The following is a 22,571-nucleotide window of genomic DNA, read 5'->3' as shown; positions in this document are numbered from 1 at the left end:
CCCATTAAACATTATTTTGCAACTCACTAAAGCAGCTTATTTACAGTAAAGATTGGAGGAATATAAATATACTGTTACAATCCCTGTGGAGACCGATAATTTTTTGAAAGATATTTGAATTGCAAATATGGGAACAGATAGTGCTAGAGAAATTCAGCAGTTCTGGAGAATGGAACAGAGTTAACATTTCAAACATTTGTGGAGAGAAGAATAGAATTTAACATTTTGCCTCCAATATGCTCTTCTTTGAAGTAAGAAAAATCAAATTGGAATTGAAACATTAACTTTCTCCCTCCTCAGATTCTGTGAGACTGGCAGAGTTTCTCCAGCACATTCTATTTTTGTTTCAGATTTCTGGCATTTGCAGTTTTTTAATGTTTATTTGAATTTCCAGTGACTCTCAAAATTTCAAATTTTAAGGCAATCGTTGTACCAAATAACTGAAATTGACTAGATTGTGTTCTATAATGCAAATGATTTTCCCATCATATTTTTAACATTTTAAAAAAAGGTCATTCATGGGACATGGATATTGGTGGCTAGGCCAGCATTTATTGCCCATTCCTAATTGCCCAAAGGGCAGTTCAGAGTCAACCACATTACATATATGCCAGACCAGGTAAGGACCAATTTCCTTTCTTAAAGAACATTACTGAATCAGAAGTTTTTTTTTCTGACAAAACAATTTGTTTTTCAGGGTCATCACGGTCCTTGAAAAACGAGGACATCTGAGATGTACGGGAATGGAATGCTTCATCCCACCCACCTTCCTGCAAAAATGCCATCCCCTATTCCCAATCCTTTCACCTGCGCTGCATCTGCTCCCAGGATGAGGCATTCCACTCCCGTACATCTCAGATGTCCTCGTCCTCGTTTTTCAAGAAACGCAACTTCCCCCACTCAGTGGTCGAGAACGCCCTCAACCGTGTCTCCCGCATTTCCTGCAACTCATCCCTCACACCCCCTCCCCGCAATAACAACCAAAACAGAATCCCCCTCGTCCTCACGTACCACCCCACCAACCTTTGGATCCAACGCATCATCCTCCGACACTTCCGCCATCTGCAATCCGACCCCACCACCAAAGACATTTTTCCCTCCCCACCCTTATCTGCCTTCCGGAGGGACCACGCTCTCCGTGACTCCCTTGTCCGCTCCACACTCCCCTCCAGCCCCACCTCACCCGGCACTTATCCCTGCAACCGCAGGAAGTGCTACACCTGCCCCTACACCTCCTCCCTCACCCCCATCCCAGGCCCCAAGAAGATTTTCCACATCAAGCAGATGTTCACCTGCACATCTGCTAATGTGGTATTCTGCATCCGCTGTTCCCGTTGTGGCCTCCTCTACATCGGGGAAACCAAGCGGAGGCTTGGGGACCGCTTTGCAGAACACCTACGCTCGGTTCGCACTAAACAACTGCACCTCCCAGTCGCGAACCATTTCAACTCCCCCTCCCATTCCGCAGATGACATGTCCATCCTGGGCCTCCTGCAGTGCCACAACAATGCTACCCGAAGGTTGCAGGAACAGCAACTCATATTCCGCTTGGGAACCCTGCAGCCCAATGGTATCAATGTGGACTTCACAAGCTTCAAAATCTCCCCTCCCCCTACCGCATCCCAAAACCAGCCCAGCTTGTCCCCGCCTCCCTAACCTGTCCTTCCTCCACTTATCCCCTCCTCCCACCCCCATCTCCTACCTACTAACCTCATCCTGCCCCTTGACCTGTCCGTCCTCCCTGGACTGACCTATTCCCTCCCTACCTCCCCATCTACACTCCCCTTTACTGACTCCATCCCCACCTCTTTGACTGGTCTGTTTCCTCTCCACCTATCTTCTCCTCTATCCATCTTCTATCCGCCTCCCCCTCTCTCCCTATTTATTTCAGAAACCCCTTCCCCTCCCCCATTTCTGAAGAAGGGTCTAGGCCCAAAACAGCAGCTTTCCTGCTCCCCTGATGCTGCTTGGCCTGCTGTGTTCATCCAGCCCTGCACCTTGTTATCACTTTGCCATCATGACCAGCTCATCTACCTGTGCTGCCTTCAGTGAGCTGTGGAATCCATCCCGTCTCTCCACAATTCACAAGGATATGCCATTTATTATGTATCCCCTTGCAAATAAGGCTTCATTGTTCTTTGGATTGAAATTTGTTTAAATTTTTTGACGACCACCTTTCCAATTTATTGATATCCTCCTTCAATTTACAGCTTTCCTCCTAACTGCCAAAGATAGGCCCCAACTCTGTCATGTCCATTTACATCCATGTAATTGATATTTTCTGTGAAAACCAAGGAAGTTGGTACAATGCCCTTCAAAATCCCACTGCAAACAATTCTCCACTCGTCAGCAAATACCTTTTTGTTTCCTGCCTCTGACCTGATTCTGAGCCAGTCTGCTACTTTCGCTTTAGCTGTTACTGCTCGCCTTGTCTGGCCTGAGGGACCTGGTCAGAAACCTTGGTAAAGTCCACATTGACTACATCAGATATACTACCCTCATCAAAGTTCCTTGTTACAAAATACAATCAAACTACACACAAAATTCCCTGAACAATTCTAAGATGTCTATCCTCGAAAGTGGGAATACGATGTTGTGATAGAGAGTCAGCCATGATCATATTGAATGGTGAAGGGCCAAATGGCCTACTCCTGCTCCTAGTTTCTATGATCAATCCATGCCTCTCTAATAATGATTTATACGAGCCATCAAATGTTTTTTTCCAATAATTTTCCCACCTCTGAGGTTAGACTGACAAGCCTGTATGTTCTCTGTCTGTCCCTTCCTTGCATTTTAAGCAATTGTGCAATCTTAACATACTCCAGTTATCCTGCACCATATCTGTAGCCTGACAACATTGGAAAATGATGGTCAGAGTCTCTGCTATTTCATCCCTTGTGCCTCTTCGCAGTCTGAGTTACATTTCATGGCCTGGTTAATTCCTTCCAAAGATGTAAACTTCTTATGTTTCCTCTCTTGCTATGCTTATCCCATCCAGCGTTTCACTGCTTCTTAGCTACAATGTGTACTTTCTTCTCCTCCTCCTTTTGTGACCTCATAAGAACAATCTTCTACGTTCCAGTTTAACTTATCTTTTGCTCTTGAATTTACTGTATCTTTTCCTACTTTAAACTTTTGTGCTTTCTTATTGAAGAGTCCTCCTTTAAGTTTTCTTTCATTTTACTTGTCAGTATTTTATATTGCCCTCCCTTTATGCATTTCTAGTTTCAATTTATAGGCCCTGACACCACCTTCCCCCGGTAACTACTAACTGGTACATGATATTGTCTGCCTAACATTAATCTATGGTAAGAAAGATTAATATTCCCAGAGAGATCTGTGCAAAAAGAGAAACTTGCATATATATTTTTATAGGCAGTCCCTGGGTTGCAAATGAGTTTTGTTCTTGAGTTTGTATGCAATTTGGAATGCAAAGCAGGACAATATAAAATAGCTGTTCGCAAGTGCAGGAAACATTCATATGTTATCTATTTAAAATTACACCCCTGTATGGGATCGCATTCATAAGTTCAAGCATTTGCACATTGGACATTCAAAAATTGGGGTCCCTCTAGTACTTTTCACAACACTGGACACCTCAAAAGGCGTTAAGGCCAGTGAAATCCTTTTGAAGTGTAGCAACTATTTAAAGGTAGGAAACACAATAGCCAATTTGCAAACAGCAAGCTCCTACAAACATCAGTCCGAGGACCAAGGAACAAGAGTAGGCTCTTTGAACCTGCCCCACCATTCAATAAGATCATGGCTGATCTGATTTTAACGAACCTCAACTCCCCATTCCTGCATATCCCTGATAATTTTTATCAGTTTGGAAATCAAGAATCTGCCTTAAAAATATTTAAGATTTTGTATCCACTGCCATTGAAGAAGGGAATTCCAGAGCCACTCAACCCTCAGAACTTTTTCCCCTTCATCCCTGTCTTTAATGGCCAACCCCTTATTTTTAAACAACGACCTCTAGATTCTTCCACCAGAGGAAGTATCCTTTGCCATCCACGTGGTCAGAACCCCTCAGGATCTCATTATTTCAATTAATTCACCTCTGACTCTTCTAAACTTCAGAGGATACAGGTCTAGCCCTTTTCTCATTAGGCAATCTGCTCATTCTCAGTATCACATTAACATCTGTCAGTGAGCTCGGTGACCAGAACTGTAGGTAATATTCAAGATACTGTCGCACCAATGCTTTGTATAGTTGAAGCATAGCCTCCCTACTCTAACATTAAATTCCCTTTTCAACAAAATACAACATTCTATTAACTTTCCTGATTACTTGCTGTACCTGCATACTAACCTTCTATGATTCACGCACTAGAAACTCCGAAATCTCTGTGCATCTCAATGCTAATGTATGTCTGTTTTTCTGATGTTGATAAATATTGACTGGGAATGGCAATTAACATCACTGTAGTCTTCAAAATAACGCCTTGGGATCATTTCCTTCCATCCAGTTAAACAGGTATAAGTCTCGGTTAAACGTGTTAACTAAAGGCAGGACATGTTCATCCATATCACACTGTCTCAGTGACAGACTGTAATTTCAGCCCAGATTCTTGCACTTAATCCAAGACATTGTAACTTAGCGGCAAGAGGGCAGCCAACCGTGTTGGATGCTCTGTTGTGTAGAGGCCCCCTAACTGTAACCACATAATAGGGCGGAACATTCAAGAAAGAATAATGTGAACTTGTCAGAAAGATACATCGATAGTCTTGGCAGATTTTAATTAGTTTATGTAGATGGGAAAAGTCAGATGGGCAAAGGTAACCTGAATGAGGATTTCACAGAATATTTTTGAGATAATCTTGGATTATCCACAGAGCAGGCTTTACTAGACCACAAGATATACCATTACATTTAGGATTTGAATTAGGCCGCTCGACCCATTGAGTCTCTTCCACAGCATACGATGACTGATATGCTTCTCAATCCCATTCTCCTGCCTTCTCCCCTTGGTCCCCTGACTACCCAAGAACCTATCTATCTCTGTCTTAAACACAAGCAGTAACAGGCCTCCACAGCCCTCTGCAGCAATGAGTTCCACAGATTTACCATCCTCTGGCTCAAGGAATTCTTCCTCCTCTCAATTCTAAAAGGTTGTCCCTTCGCTTGGAGACTGTGCCCTTTACACTTAAACTTAGGTCCTAGACTCTTCCACTACAGGAAACATCTTCTCCATGTCCACTCTATTCAGGCCTATCAGTAAGATTCTGTAAGTTTCAATGAGATTCCCCTCATGCTTCTAAACTCCATTGAATACAGACCCAGAGTCCTCAACTGTTACTCAATGACAAATCCTTCATTCGCGGACCTGGCATTGTACATCAAGATAAGTTTAATTAATGATCCCACAGTAAACGCATCCTGAGGTAATCTTGTTAGTAGTATGATTACATTTTATATTCAGTTTGTGAAAGAGAGGAGGGGCCCTGAATTGGCAAACTGAGGTTCAGTGATGGATCAATAGAGATGCAGTGGCGCACTTTTATGGGGATTCTTAAGAATACAGAGAATAGATACATTTCCCAAAATAAGGGCATTATAAAGAATGAACCTACAGTTTGTGGTTGACACAAACTTAAAGGAAAAGCATATAATTGTGCAGAGACTAGTGGCAGGTCAGAAGATTGGACAGACTATGGAAAAAAGCAAAAGTGACCAAAAACATTGTAAGGAGTATGAGAGAATGCTCACCAAAAGTATAAAAATATTGTAAGAGCTTCTGTAAGTATTTTGAAAAGCACAGATTTGACAGTGTGAACACTAGTCCAATAGATAGAGAATCTCGACAATAGATAATGGTAAAAGAAGAGGTGGCAGATGAATTGAAAGATATTTTGCAGCAGTTTTCACTGTACCATATGCATATAAAAGGAACTGTAAATCAGGATCTGGAAGGCTGGGAGGAACTCTGGAAAATATTATTGGTCACCTTATTTATGGAAGCCTGTAATTGCATTGGAAGCAATTCAGAGAAGGTTTAACAGACTAATACCTGTAAGGAGCATGTTGTCTGATGAGGAAATGTTCAACTAGGCTAGACTTGTATCTGCTGGAGTTTGGAAGAATGTGAGGTGATTGTTTAAAACATATAAGATCCTGAGGTATCTTGATATGATGGATGTGAGGAGAATGTTTCCTGTGATAGGAGGATCAAGAACCCTTTCTAGATTAATCTGGGGACCCTGAGGTTGACTGGGCTGCTGTTTCTGGTCAACTAACTCAGCGTAAATGGACACTGCAGCTTTCCTGATGTGCGTGGCGTTTTTCCATGTCACAATGCTTTTCTACTATCCACATATATCCCAACTAGATCTTCTAACTTGTCAATTTATTATTTTCTAGGTATGCAAGACTTCAATTACCTGAGCAGCAACTGCTTTGAAATCACATTGGAACTAAGCTGCCAAAAGTTCCCACCAGAAGACACACTCCCACAGTATTGGGCGGAGAATAAAGACTCTCTCATTAATTACATTTCGCAGGTTAGTGAAAATATCTAATAGATGTTGATATTAGATTTAACCCATTTTAAAATGTGCCATTGTGGGTAGACAGGGAAGAGATATTGGATAATGCCCCCTTCTTTAATCCCTCAACTGACTGCAACATGATGTTTTAAAGGTGCAATGTTTTCAAGAACAGGCATAAGCTGAGTTTCTTGCATGTTTAAATTAAAAGAAATATAAATTGTTTGTTTTTCTTAATGCTTGAAATATAAAACGCAGCAAAATCCACTCATCATTCAACACACACGCACACAGACACACGCGCACGCACACACGCGCACACACACACACACAGTGACTATGATAAAAGTAGCATGTACCTGAAAGTTGCAAATCTTTAAAAGAATCCAAGACATTGCAATTACTTTAGCCCTTCAAAATTGTTTCTGGAAGGGTTACAGGCTTATGAATTCTTTTCTGAAGAGAAACCAGAGATCAGATGTTTGTGGTGAGAATCTCCCAATGATTTAATCTAAGCAACAGCAGGTATTTTGCTTTTCTGATTGAAATTGTGGTTAAGTCCCTGTAAGGAAAAATTAAAATCTCGCAGGTAGAACAAATTAGCTCCACTTCAGTGTGGTGGATTCTGCATCCTTTTGTTGAAGGCACTGGCTTCTGTCTATAATCTTAATATTCCCAGACTTCCTGCGGTGGACTGTCCTTGTGAACTAATAAAATACTGCCAAGCATGAACCAGTCTCTGTCATGTGATCACATTATTGATGTTTCCACAGTATGGGGAATGAATACTGTCTATTTACACTTGTTTGTGATAAATTGCTTTCTTTTGCATCCAGCTTTGTAGGTTTTTCACTTCATAAACATCAACTTGTCTCCCTTTATCTGTAAACAGTTAGATAATAGTAATGTTTAAGTAATCTGTTGTATTCTGATATCTCTTCAAAAAAAAGTCCCCAAAATATAGTTTGTTGCTTTTCCAGGGACCCGCACAGGGATGAGATAATTTTTGACTGTACAGAAACCACCAAAGAAAGTCACTTAACCTCAACTCCCACCTCCCTGTAGTCAATCTTCCTCACAAGGCATATGACATGACCATAACACTGTACACTTTACTCGTTGTTCGTATTTCACTGAGTTGGGCTAACTCCAAAGACTCTTCAAAAAGACCGATGTGGACTGAGAGGTCCTACTCCCATTTTGGACAGAACCAGTTTCCCAAGGCAGGAAAATCAAATTCAGAAGGGCCAGTTGATATTTGTGATAAATTTAAAAAAAAAAGTTGCTTTTAAGGGCCTTAACCTGGAATGTGGTTTCCACAGATTGATAGAATAGACATAAATGCTTTTTATGTAGATGAAATTGGCATTTCCAAAGGATGCTTATTAAGCTGAGACATTGTGAAACTTTGGCTGAGTTTCAAAAGCTTTAAAACATTACCTCAACATTTCATAGTTTAACAGTTTAAAGAGGCTATTAAAGGACTAGGTACCTTTGATGTGGGGACTTAATAGTTTTTTTTGTTTTATTGTTAACAGCACACTGGAGATCCAAAAGCTTTGAATAGGTCAGACGAATTGGCAGTAATTTTCACAACAAAATATGTTTGAGTAAGAGCTGTATTAGCTTGTTAGAAGTTTACTTTTTCTTCATCTCCACATGGCTCATGGTGGATATTGGGTGAGTGGCTATAGAGGTGGCATGGAAGGCATGATGTGGTTATGGAGGTGGCATGGGGGTATGAGGTAGCTATCTTGAGGGGAGTGGGTTGATGGGATGGTGTAATTAATTGATGTGGGGGGATATTGATAGGCGTGGGGAAGATTTGGGATATACGTTGACGTGGAAGAGGCATGGGAGGATGAGGGAGCACTGCGGTGATGAGGAGACCTGAATTGCCATGGGGATATGTGGGGTCCATGTGCTTTCAGAGATTTTGAGCCTGACAAAAGCTCACCCGTTCCTTCAACAACACTGGGTGTAATGGGACCCTTTAAAACAGAAACCAGTCTGCCATTTCAGATCGTTTCCAACTGATGCTGCTTACTTTGGTGACAAACATCTGGACCATTATATTATTTCCAAAAGGCTGTGATTACAGGATGAATGATTCTGCTGTATGGCTGGTTTTGTCCCTTCTGTTTAAATGTGATTTGTTTTTAGCAATGGAAAGTTGACGAACAATACTTGAACTACATTTACATTATCTTTGAATTTAAAGCACCCACAACATTCTGATCTGTGCTGATTTTTCACATGCTGGAATAAAGTTGTTCTAGTCCTGTATCTGTATAAGGCTCTAATCAGAGCTACAGAACATTTTCATCTCAAAGCTGTCGTTTTGGCTTTCAGTCTCCTTTGTTTTTCTTCCGCTGTATAGATTGAGCATTATCCAAAGCAATGAAAAGCAAAAATCCTTTGCAGGCATGTTTTTTCTCACTTCCACCTCTTTGCTGGTCTCCTCATACAAATGTCTGGTGAGGTTTTTAGCACAATTCATAAATAATTCCCTTGCCTAACACCTCCCTCCAGGTGAAGACTTATGGATGCTATTGGCTATTGTTGACATAATCCTGATTATGTTTCAGGTGCATCGTGGTGTTAAAGGGTTTGTCCGAGACCACCATGGGAATCCGATTTCGAACGCTACTATATCCGTGGAAGGCATAAATCATGACATCACATCTGGTATGTGCAAAATCCTAGTTATTTTTCGCCTCCTAACATGTAAAAACAAAAAGAAACTCTTGGGCATTTAGCTGTAAATTAGCCTTTACTGATGGCAACTTTATTAATTGCATGAAAGAAACCTTGTGTTTTTCCTTTGCAAGCCTCCCCATCAATCAATATTTGCTTGTTACCTTAATTTCCTGCAGCTATCAAGGCATCATATAGAGTTACCAAAATTGCATCAAATGGAAAGGTGATCAGATACGTGGGGCTGACAAGTCTCAAGTCTTAATGGGATTCATCTCCACCTTAGGTTTTGAAAGGAATGCATTGACTTTAGCTTTCCAAAATTACATAGATTTAGGAAAGGTTCTTTTTAGATTGGATAATAACAAAACTAACTCCTTTATTCAAAAAGCGGGAAACTGCAGACGAGCTAGTGGAATGTTTGTCATTGAGAAGATGTTAGAAACTACTATTAAAATGTTAACGCAACCCACTTAGGGGAACGCAAGGTAATCAGGCAGAGTCAACGTGGTTTTGTGAAAGGAAAATTATTATCAATGAATTTATTGGACTTCTTTGCGGAAGTAGCATGTTCTATGAATGAAGAGGGACTTATATTCCCAGAAGGCATTTGATAAGGTGCCACATCAGAGGCTATTGCAGAGAATAAATGTTCATTGTGTGGGGGGAGGGGTAACATATTGGCCCAGATAGGAAACAGTGAGCATTAATGAGTAATTTTTGAGTTTGTAAGATGCACCAAGTAGTGTGCCATAAAGGTCAGTGCTGGGACGTTAACTTTTTATATTCATATAAATCTATTGGATGAAGGAAATGGAGATAAGGTCACTAAATTTGCTGATGAAAGATTTAGGAAATTAAGTTGTGAGGAGGATATGAGGAAGGTTTAAAAAAAAAGGGATATAGACAGTTAAGTAAACAGGCAAAGATCTGACAGATTGAGGAAAATGTAGGAAAATGTGAAATTGTGAGAGGCTGCAAGAGATCTAAGTGCCCTCATGCATGATTCACAACAGATCAGAATGCAGATACAGAAAATAATTTGGAAGGTGAATAGAACTTTGTTGTTTGTTTTGAGGAGAATTGTATACAAAAGTGGAAAAATTATGCTTCAGGTATATAAGCCTTTGTGAGACCAGATCTGAATACTGTGAACAGTATTGGTCTCGTTATTTAAAGAACTAAGTGGAGGATAGAGGTAGGTTCAAGGGGTCATAGGCTGGTAGAGTGGGCCGGAAGGTGTCAGATAAAATCTATTGCAGAGAAGTGTGAAGCGATACAATGTGGTGGGAAGAAAGAGAAATTGCAATATAAAAAAACCAAACCGTTTTAAAGGAAATGTATAGATCTGATGGCATGCGTGCAGAAGTTCAAGATGACAGGTTGAGAAAATGGCTAGAAAGGTATTTGGAATTGTGGGCTTTTTAAACAGCGACATTGAATACAAAAGCAAGGAAGCTGTGATGGATATTTGGAAAGCACGGTTTCAGTTTCAATTTGAGTTCTGTATTCGGTTGTGGATGCCACAATTTAGGAAGGATGTGAAAGCATTAGAGAAGGTGCAAAAATGATTCATGGGAATGGTTTAGGGGTGAGGCATTTCAAATATGTGGATAACTTGGAGGAGCTATACTGGCTTGTCCAATGTGCATGACTCTCTGCAAATGAAGTTACATTGTAAAAATTGTAACTTCTTTGATTTTGTAATTGATTTCACCATTTTGATAAGTTTATAAGTGCACCACCCAGGGCAAGTCATGAAAATGGAGAAAAGCCCTGCGATTGATTAAATCCCTTAAATGTGGAAAATAGGTACATGATGCTTATTAATCAGTTGCTATTCAAAACCCATCCACAGTGAACAGGTCGGCAGGTAGAGCTGCCTTACTCAAAATTTTTTTGTTGGCTAACTCTGAGACAATGTGTGTTTAAAAAAAAAAAGTCTTTTTGATGCCTATGGAGCCAGGAAGAGCAGGCGTGTTCCTCCAACTATACAACATTTGTAATTTGTGCCCTTTCCTCTTATCCTTATCACCATAACCCACCCGTACTCCCCCTGCTAGAACTTATTTGACGTATTGCCTCACAAGGTAGGCATTTAACATGGATACAAAAAAACAAATTATTGTGAATGCTGGAAATCTGAAATATAAAGAGGAAATGTTGGAAATGTTCAAGAAGCCATCAATGGAGAGACACAGAATCATTTCAGGAACCCCGCAATCTTTTGTCAGAACTGGACAGGATGAGAAATGTACCAAGTTTTAAACAAGCATGGAGGTAAAGAAAGGAAGGTTGATCAAAAGTGAAGGCACGTAGTAGGTTGGAAGGCAGGAAAGATTTAAAAGATAAATGTAGTGCAGGGTAAAATAGGGCTGATAACCTGAAAAGTAGAAAAAATTAAAATTTAAGTTGAAAGTATTGAATCTTAAACAAGGACAACTATGTGGGCATGCAAGCTGAGCTAGCTGAAGTGATCTGACATTCTAGACTGGGACAGAGATGCGTTGGCAGACACTTCGGGGATATTTTAGGATATTCAGAATTCCTACTATGAAGAAAATTTCTAAATGGTGGACCCGCCATCTGTGGTTAACTGATGAATTTAGTTTAGGGAAATGTCAGATTTAAGGAAAAAGCATGTAACTGCACAAAGGTGATTGGCAGATCAGATGATTACTCAGAGTATAACAATGGCAGAGAGTGACTAAAATGTTAACCAGGAGGAAGAAATGAGTGAGTGAGAGAAAGCTAGCTTGGAATGTAAAAATGAATGGCGAGAGTTTCTACAGGTGTTTAAGAAGGTAATGAGTAAATAAAGTGAGTGTTGATTCCACTAGAGAGTGAGACGCAGAGTTAGCAATACATAATAGGGAAACGCTGGATGAAATGAACAAATATTTTGATTTTAACTGCACTATAGAGGATACAAGAAACATTCCAATAAATCAGGAGTTGTAAAGTACAGATGGCTGATTTACAGAGTTGGGAGGAGCCATTGGAGGAGCCGTAGTGATGGTATGTACCGATGTCACAGTGTGTCAGTGTTGGAGGGAGTGGTAGATGTGCCAGGCAAGCAGGCTGCTTTGTCTGAGATGGTGTTGAGCTTTTTGAGTGTTTTGGAGCTGCATTAATCCAGGCAAATGGAGAAAATTCCATCCCACTCGTGACCTGTGTATTGTAGATGGTGGAAAGGCTTTGAGGTGTTAGGAGTTGAACTAATAGACACAGTTTTCAGCCTCTGTCCTGCCAAGACATTCATGTGAATGGTTCAGTTCAATTTCAGGCCTTTGATACATCCCAGGATGTTGATGGCAGGAAAGTCAATGATGAGAATGCCATTGAATGTCAAGTAGAGATGATTAGGTATTCCCTTGTTGGCAACAGTTATTGCCTGGCTTTTGACTTGTATAAATGTTATTAATCATTTCTCAGTCTAAGTTGAATGTTGCCCAGGTCTTGCTGCATGTGGGTGTGGACTGCTTCAGAACTTGAGGAATTATGAATGGACTGAACATTGTACATTCATCAGAAAATATTCCCGCTTTGGAATTTTTGATGGAAGATTCATTATTGATGAAGCAGGTGAAGAATATTGAGCTGAGGGTGCTATCCTGAGGAATTCCTGTATCGACATTTTGACCTTTGACAGCCACAACCATATTGCCTTTTGCTAGAAATGACTCCAACCAGCTTAGAGATATCTGCCTTATTTCCGTTTATTTCCCACGGTTTCTTGTTGAGAAGTTTTGGCAGAACCCAAACTGAACATCAGTGAGCAGATTATTGAGTAAGTGTAACTTGATAACACCATCAATGACACCTTTCACGGTTTTACTGTTGATCAAGAGTAGATTGATGGGGCAATCAAGGAAGGGAAGGGTTGGAGATGAGCCCTGTGAAGGGTAGGGAGGTGTGAAAAGTGGAAGCAAAGTTGATGCCATTTTTCTCATTTCGGTATTAGAGGAATGAAGTGCTCCAGCACAGCTATAAATATGCCTCTGTACTGTTGCATTGAAGTAAGGAGCAGCATCGCATCTTTTTACTTCGCATTTTACAGTCTGCCAAACTCAACAATGCGTTCATCTATTTCGGATCGCGGCTACTGCTCCTGGTTTTTGGACAGCAAGTGATGTCTGCTGTTGCTATTTACACGTCTAGGCCTAGGTTTTGCTCCTGTCTCATTTACACCCCTTTCTTGCCTAGCACTATCGTCCTTTTAATATTTAATCTCTCCTGTTTTCTACGTAAAGCAGCCTTTCCATTGTGTTTTTCCTCCCTCCTCCTCCCCACCTTTCCACGCTTCTGCACTTGCTTGTAATCCGTTACATTTCTGACTGTCTTCAGTTAGTAAGAAAGGTGATCGACCAGAAATGTTTCAACTTGCTTGTTCTCTACAGACACTGCTGAACCTGTTGAATTTCTTCAGCATTTCCTGTTATTAGTCTAACATGATGACTTTGCTATCAGTTGAGGCATGAACAGTGCTGACAGTGAGGTCTAATGGGCTGATAAGGCAGAAGAGGCAGTTTCACTGATTCCTAGTCATTTGGTTTAGGTGCACTCTTGACATGTCTGAACCTGATAAATGAGGAAACGTAAGGAGTGGAGTAAAAAATTGTTGTCCATTGTTCTTCCTGGAACAGGAGTTCCATTATAGAGGTGCTTCAGATGTGAGATTCACAGTTTGTTGAATTATATTAACAAAAAATGACCAATGACATGCACATATATTTCTACTGGGACATGGTTTTGTAAAATGCTTAAGGATGTTACGAAAAGTTAAGATCAAGAGTTAAGACCAGTAAATCCTATTTTATAGTGAGTAGGGAATAAGAGCTCTGAAGAATTTGAAGTCTGATATGTTTCTCAGATTGAGTAATTCCGTGTAACTGGTTGTAGGGACTGTGGGGTCTTATGTGGCTGATGAGCCTGATCTGAGAGCCACATCTCTGACCACACATTTGGCAGGTACTCGCAGGAGGTGGAAATGATCCATGGCCTTGAAATCACTGGCATTCCTTTCTCCAGTTCCTTTTCCACACTTTCTCTTGTTGCCAGGTTTGCGTCCCTTCACACAGGAAATTCCTCCAATCGGTATCTTCCGAGTGAGGATCTCCCACATGTTGATACGTATTTGCCATTTCTTGAGGAAAGCCTTCAGGGAGTCTTTAAAATGCTTCTTCAGTCCTCCTGTCATTTGACCATCTTCCTTGAGGCAGGTGAAGATCATTTACTTTAGCAGTCAGAATTCAGGCATCCTAAGTGCATGGCAGCCCTGTGAAGTTGGTTTCACATGATTATGGCCTTGATACTGGTGTTATTGACTGCTTCAAGGACACTGATATTGATATGCCTGTCCTACTAGCTGATGTGGAGAATCCATCTCACAAATCATTAATAGTACTTCTCCAGGTCCTTGAGATGACCTCTATATGTATTCCAAGTTTAGGAGTCATACAGAAGAGTTGGAAGGATGGCTGCCTTATATACGAGGATCGTGGTATCAGAAGAATGTCATTCTTGGGAGCCTGAGTGTGGCACTTGCAGATTTGATGCAGTGTTGGATTGCCACATTGATGTCAACCATAGATGAGAGGTGGCTCCCCCTTGTAGGGGAATGTTCTGCATTTTGGAGAATTCCTCCATCAATTTTAATAGAGGGGTGGACTGGAACTTGACCTGGGACAGGTCAGTAAAGGATTTGAGCCTCCATGAGGTTGATGCTGAGACCAGTTCTTCGATATGTTTCTACGAAGGCATTAGGTGAGGCTTGAAAATTCTGTTCTGAGAGAGAAGTTCCACAAGTGAGGACAATGTTGTTTGCTTGTTGGATTTCAATTGGTTGAGGTTAGAAAAAGTTTTACGTCCATCCTGTAGACAGTTTCCAACCTGTTCTTGACAAGGTGAATAATAATGGCAATGAAGATGGAGAAAAGGGTGGGAGTGATGACACATCTCTGCTTGACCCCTGTCTTGACCTCCAGGATTGTGTCATAATTCTGTTGGTGAGGACCATTGCTGACATCTTGTTGTGGAGGACATGGAAGATGTTGATGAATTTCTTTGGATGGCTGGCCTTTGACAGGGTCATCCATAACACTTCCTGATCGACTGAGTCAAAAGCCTTGGTCATTTCGATAAAGGCCGTGTAGAGTGGCTAGTATTGTTCCTGGCATTGCTTTTGGAGTTGCTGAGCAGTGAAAATCCTGTCCATAGTTCCACGCTTTAGTCGGGAGCCACTCAAAGGATTTCCTCAGAGAGGGAAAAGGTACTTAGCAATGATTCAGGTGAAGATCTTCCCTGCGATGGACAGTAGGGCAATTCCTGGGTAGTTCCCACTATCCACTTTGTCTCCTTTCTTGAAGACGGAGGCGATGATAGTATCTCTGAGGGATTTCTAGATGTATAGGAACAGTTTTTTGCACCAAAATCTGAGACTAACTAGTATTAACCTATTGATCTTCAGGATTTCTTCCAATGAAAGATCAGCCTTTACAGTCAATATATCAGAATATTTGGAAGTTAATTGAAAGTGAAAATGACACAATAGTTCCATGCGTGTAAAAGATATAGTGCAATTTCCGTGAATAGAGACTAGCTTTAAACATTTCAGTAAAGAGCTGTGACTGTTTCTGTCTCTTCCAGCTGTGGGTGATAATAAAAGGCTGGACAGACATGAAGGCATTTTATTGATGTTTTATTGCTATCAGAACATCTGGGAAATAGCAGCCTGGGGGCTTGCCTTCCCCCTGCATTTCCTATTGATAATCCAATCCCTCACATCCACCTCTCGGCACACTTGCAATTATCCCAAGTTTTGTTTAACTATCATTTATACTTCTTCTAAAGCATGGGCTAGTGATAAATTAATATTTATATCTGCTGGGGGTGAAAATGAGAGGAGAGTGCTGAAGAGCAGCTAATTTATAAACTGCTTGAAACATTGGTTAACTTTCCAAAATGATCTCATCTGGGAGTGACTGCAGCACATCTGCACTTGTGCATAGCCAAAGTGGAACTGAAAGTTTTGTTCAAAGATCGGGTCAGTGACCACTGTATCTTTTCAATTAATGTTTGCAACTCTTTCCACTTTTACCTTAGCCTATTAATCATAGATACATAATAACAAAAAAACCAAATCTGCAGATGCTAGAAATCAGAAATAAAAGCAGGAATTGCTGGAGAAACTCAGCAGGCCTGGCAGCATCTGTGGAGACAGAAACTCCATAATACATGTTGAGTCAGTTGCATGAAAGAGCGAAAGAATATTCTTAATAGCTGTATGAGACAATCACAGCTGACTTTGCGTACAATGCAAAGGGATGCAAAATTGTAGTTTTTACTCTAGCATTTCAACACAAACTTACAAATTACGTATGTGGTTCTAAGAAGGACAGTGAAGGGCAATTGTTTGGCACCCAAAGGATGATGGACTTGTGAGCAAACATCCAGAAGGAATCTTCTGCACATCCATCAAAGCTTGAGATTGGGCAATCCTGCAGAACCAGTATGAACAATGTTGACACGAGCACAAAAAAAACTGTGAATGAGGGAAACCTGAAACAAAAACGGTGTCAGAGAGCTCAGCAGGTCTGGCAGCATCTGTTGCGAGAAAAACAGAATTAATATTTCAAGTCCAGTGACCCTTGGACAGAACAATGTTGACACCATTTTTCTGAGCATTTTCTGATAATTTTACCAAAGTTATGGAGGATGAGTGGAGATTCATTGACGTTTCCAGTTTATAGATAGATTCAAGAGAGATATTTCAATGCTGAGAGGAAAAAAAATAAGATCATGAAGACAATAAAAACTAAGCTGATCTATTTACTTTAGAGGGAGATAGGCTTGTGGGGCCTCTTGCTGTTTCTGTGTTCCTATGTATTTTTTTATTTATTCCTGTATGGAATGTGGGTATTTTGCCTATTTCAAAGGGCAGTTAAGAGTCAACCACATGTAGACCAGATAAAGTAGCTGATTTCCTTCCCTAAAGTGAACCAGATGTGTTTTATTTTACAACAATTGACATTAGTCACCATACAACTAGCTTTTAATTCCAAACTTGATTGCATTTAAACTTCACCAGCTGTTAGGGTGAGATTTGAACCTATGCCTCCAGAGCATTAGACCGGGGTCTTGAAGTTTCTTAAGCCGCTGACATTACCACTGTGCCACAGCCTTCCTTTTGGGGGAGGGCAGGCTTGTCAGATCTGATGCTATTTTCCTAATCCTAAATAATCTGTAAACCATTTCTAAAAGAAATTTCCTTGCGTTGGTTCATGTCAGCTAAAAGTTGTTAATTCATGAAATGTGTTTCTTGGTGTTTTTTACTTAATTTTATTCTAAGTGATACTGTGGTTAAAATGAAAGTAGGACACTGGATGGAGGATGATGGAGGCAGATGTTTCTGAATCAGGGTTTGTGATTTGGTACTTTCTCTGCTTTACATGCAGCTGAAGTGGGCCCTCAATGGAAGCACACAGTTAATGCTAAACTTGAATCCTATTATTCTTGTTAGGAAAGTGCTCACAATTTTGTTACTCGTATATACGTCAGAAGATAGTGATTGAAGCATGAATTGCCTTGCTCCTTTGTCATTAGTTATTTAGCTGTATAGACCACCTGCCTGTTCTTGACTTGTATGAATGATCGGGCACATTGAAAATCTCTTGAATTCACTGAGAATGCCTTGATTTGGAATATATGTGAATTGCAAAAACTGCTCAGGGCTCTGAGGCATCCGTCAGTCTACACACTTTCACTGGTTTTGCTAAAATGGTCACTCATGCACTTTTTTCTTTCTTTTCAGCAAAAGACGGTGATTTCTGGAGGCTTTTGGCTCCTGGAAACTATAAAATCACAGCTTCTGCACCAGGATATCTAGCAATAACCAAAAAGGTGGCAGTTCCTCTTAGTCCAGCCGTACTGGTAAGATCAACTTTTTTTTTATAATCTTGTACCTATTCCACAATTCCCCTATAACTTAGAGATCCAATGTTTAAAAATTGGAAAGGTTTCTCAAAATCGTTTCAAATTTCCACCCCGTCCTGACCTTCACCTTGTCCATCTCTGACTCCTCCTGCCCCTTCCTTGACATCTCTGTTTCCATTTCTGGGGATAGGCTGGCCACCAATATCCACCACAAATCCATCGACTCCCACAGTTAACTTGACTATACATTTTCAAACCCTGCTTCCCGTAAAGACTCTATTTCATTCTCACAGTTCCTCCGTCCCATCTCTTACGATGGTGCCAACTTGGACAAAGAGGCATCCAAAATGTCCACCTTCTTCCTCAACCAACGATTCCCCAGCAGGTAGTTGACAGGGCCCTTAGCTGGGTCTGACCCATCGCTCGCACTTTGGCCCTCACTCCCTATCTTCCCTACCACAGCGTTGATACGGTCCCCCTTGTCCTTACCTGCCATCCCATCAGCATCCACATCCAGAGGATCATTAGCCACCATTTCCATCACCTTCAGCGGGATTCTACTACCAGACATATATTCCCCTCCCCTCCCCTATCGGCCTTCTGCAGGGACCATTGCTTCCATGACACCCTGATCCACTCCTCCCTAACTCCCAACACCCCTTCACAGCCCCATGGCACTTTTACCTGCAACCGCCAAAGGTATAATACCTGCCCGTTTACTTCCTCCCCCCTTGATATCCAAAGCGCTGATACACCTTGCAGGTGAAGCAGGGGCTTGAAGCACTTCACTCAATCTAATCTACTGTATTTGCTGCTCGCTATGTGGTCTCCTCTACACTGGGGAAATAAAGCATAGACCGGGTAATTGCTTTGCAGAATACCTACGTTCTGCCTGCAAAAAAGACCCTGAGCTTCTAGTTGCCTGCCACTTTAACACGCCACCCTGTTCCCTGGCCAACATCTCTGTCTCAGGCTTGCCACAGTGTTCCAGCGAAGCTCAGTGCATGCTGGAAGAACAACACCTCATTTTCCGCTTGGGAACTCTACAGTCTTATGGACTCAATATAGAGTTCAACAATTTTAGGGCTTGAGGCACTTTCTCTCATGTCCTTACCCCAAACCTCACACACCAGGCCTTGTTATCAAATATCTGCCATTACATATTATGCATTGTTACCCCCTGTAGTCCCTATTAGCATATATTCATTCTCCCAGGGCTGACCATTATCCACTCCTTTGTCTGTCCAACTGTTCTCTCTCTTAAGGCTCGATCTTCACCACTCATTTACTCCTTATCCCCTCACCCCACCTTCTGCATAAAACCGACTTTTTCCTAGCTACCATTAGTTCTGAAGAAGGGTCACTGGATCTGAAATGTTAACGCTGATTTCTCTCCATACGTGCTGCCAGACCTACTGAAATTTTCCAGCAATTTTTGTTTTTGTTCCTGATTTTCAGCATCTGCTGTTCTTCCAGTTTTTAAAAAAATCTTCCATGGACTGTCCAGTTTCCACATCTGACTCTGTGCTTGCAAAAAGGTTTACAACATGGATAAAAAGATCATCTCATGCTAAACACCCACCACCTTTCCAAACACATTGAAAAGATTAATAGCTGTCATTCAGAGTTAGCAGTAATGACCCATTGTTGATTTAACTCCACTGGAAGTGTTGTTAACAGTTAAAATCTATGTTTGACCCATATTTGGACCCCATGTCAAAGTGACAAGGCCTGATCTCCGTACTGTAGGAATTCCTTTTCCTCCTACCTCCTGTACTCGCAATAGGATCTTGTGTCAATGTGAAAGGTGTTGTAGCCCCAGTGAAATGAAGCATTCTGGCCACCTAAGGAATGGAACTGACCTCGCCTGTTCCTCAGTAAAGTTAATTAATTTAGACATTCTTTCATTACAAATTATACTTGCCTCTTATACTTTGCTTGTGCTAAATAGAAACATAGAATCCCTACAGTGTGAAAGCAGACCATTCGGCCCATCGAGTCCACACCAACCTGCCGAAACACGTCCCACCCAGACCCACCCTATGCCTGTAACCCTGCATTTTTCATGGCTAACCCACCAAGCCTGCACTTCCCTGGACACTACGGGCAATTTAGCATGGCCAATCCACCTAACCTAAATAGCATCGGTAAAATTGTAAACCCTTGTGAACTGGCTTCTTGGTGCAAACAGGGAATTTTATTTGGCTAATCATATGAAGGTGCCATACAGCAGAATAACTATTCTGGGAGTGTGCCTGTTTGAATCATCTTGAGATACTTATCTTGTAAATTTACATGTTTGATAGTAATTGAATGATAACCAAATTTGATATGGTTTGCATTTCCACAGTTCCAGAAATTCAATAAGTTATAAAGAAAAAACAAACTTGCATTCATATAATGCTTTACATGACTCTTTGTCTTCTCCCAGGAGATTGTTTGGTTGGGGTGTGCAGGGCTGAGGGGATGAGGAAGGCGCTGTTATACACTTCAGTGGGGTGAGGGGGAAGCTGGTGTGTAGAAGTTGCATGATGTTGGCATGGGACAAAGCTCTGTCAACTAGCTGGTGTTTTTTGTCCTACATATTTTTGAAGAAGAGCAAATATTGCTAAGTAAGGATGTTATTGGCAAATCTCTCTATTTTGGTCTGATTCTTTGCAGGTTGATTTTGATCTTGAATCATTTTCTGAGAGAAAAGAAGAGGAGAAAGCAGAAATAATGGAATGGTGGAGGATGATGTCCGAAACACTGAATTTTTAAACAGAAGGCTTTTGCTCCTTTTCAAACACAAGCTTTAATGGGAATTGGGTGGCATATCGATTTTTTTTCTTTTAGATGTCGAATTATTTTCCTGTGTTTTAATATTATTTGAGTACAGTAGGAAGTGAAGACATTATGTGAGGTGAATAATCTGGTGTCCCACCTGCCTTTATCAAGCCACTTCTTCAGCTGGAATAAATGCTGCCATTTGGTGGAGACTCCATTTTGCTCATCTTATTCAAAGATCCTTCCTTCTTAGTCAGTTTTAGATAATGGTGGTCACTGTTATGTGTCTTTGTATCTCTGTTATAATTCATCTAGTGATCCCAAGTAATGTGTCATGACTAAACATATAAGGCCTTGTTTGGAAAGAAAAGGAAGAAAAATACTTGCATTCATTGTGTGTTTTTAAAATTAAGAGTGTAATGTGCTCACAAATGTATGTAACTGAAAGTATTCCAAGTAAAGAGTTAAGTCTGTCCAAGATTTTGAGGTAAAAGGATAGGAGCATGTCATGTTGTCTGTGAATTTCAGAGTTGTTGTTACATAATGTGTGAACATGCTAATTTTCTGTGATGGTTTGAACATGACATGAAAATTAAATCAACCCAATGGAAACGGGACTTTCCACAGCAAATTGCAAAACTATGAGACTGAACACTTGGGAGACAAAACTACTTTTCTCTCCTCCAGATTGTGAAACTATTTGTGCAACACAGTTCCAACTTCTGTTGCATCTAAGTTTATGAAATTCAGACTGTTGCCCAGTAATGAGAAATAATTTAATGGTTTAACTTCCATTTATATTCCCTAAAATTATATTAAATAGTGCGTAAAGAGTATGATGCAGTTGATGTATTCTCTTAAAAATTCATTTTGCAGTTAGCTAAAACTAAGGACAGTACCATATGATTGTAATGGGAATCTGACATGCTCTGTCCTTTTAACCATCTAACAATATGATATTCATGGTATTAGTGTCTCATTTATTTTAGAAAGTGATTTCAGACCAGTATACAGGATAATTCTCCATTGCATTAATACAATGTTGGAGTGTAATATTATGTCTTGTTCCTAAAATGGAACATTACAGTGTTACCTCAGAAGTAGATAAGTGAAGCAGCTGCATATATTCATGACCTTACATAAGTAAAAGTGTACTGACCTGTACAAGGTTTTGCTGTTTATTGTCTTAGTGATAAAGATGAAATGTTGGCCAGTGGTTTTGTTTTTTTTGTTATTTGTTCATGCTTGGTCAAACTTTCTGTACATAACTGCATTGGGCATATCAGTATCAAAATCAGAGCATAACTAGTGAAAAATACAAAATACATTAGAGTTCCTCCAGTCAATACAATTCTTAAAATCACCTGTAACTGGAACACCTATGTGTTGATTTTGAAAAGTTCCTTCCGATTAAAGCTGTACAATTTTTCTTCTGTTCCGATTGAGATGGAACTTCGAGATTTTTGTAGATTGAGTCAAACATTAAAAAAAATTGGAACAGGAGTAGGCCATTCAGCCTGCACTGCCATTCAATTAGATTATAGTGCAAGAAATTTGCATTGAAGTAGAGGTTAATTGATCATAATATCCCTTAATGTTATTAGTCTCTAGAAGCCTTTTTAGGGTAGAGATTCCAAAGTTTCAGCACCCTCCATGGGAAGACATTTTTCCTCATCTTCATTTTT

General features: G+C 40.6%; 1 protein-coding gene across 1 annotated transcript in view; it reads left to right on the top strand.

Annotated features, from left to right (window-relative positions):
* Positions 1 to 22,102, top strand: part of cpe (carboxypeptidase E) — a 98,502-nt gene extending 76,400 nt beyond the window's left edge. The window contains exons 6-9 of the mRNA XM_048604607.1: positions 6,365 to 6,504; positions 9,078 to 9,177; positions 17,999 to 18,117; positions 20,782 to 22,102. Coding sequence (XP_048460564.1) covers positions 6,365 to 6,504; positions 9,078 to 9,177; positions 17,999 to 18,117; positions 20,782 to 20,880 — 458 coding nt within the window. The 3' untranslated portion in view covers positions 20,881 to 22,102. The remainder of the gene's footprint in view (positions 1 to 6,364; positions 6,505 to 9,077; positions 9,178 to 17,998; positions 18,118 to 20,781) is intronic.
* Positions 22,103 to 22,571: the final 469 nt, after the last annotated feature.

This window comes from Rhincodon typus, chromosome 1 (genome assembly GCF_021869965.1).
Source record: "Rhincodon typus isolate 14 chromosome 1, sRhiTyp1.1, whole genome shotgun sequence".
Taxonomy (NCBI): Eukaryota; Metazoa; Chordata; class Chondrichthyes; order Orectolobiformes; family Rhincodontidae; genus Rhincodon; species Rhincodon typus.
This window is presented reverse-complemented; position numbering and strand designations above follow the sequence as displayed.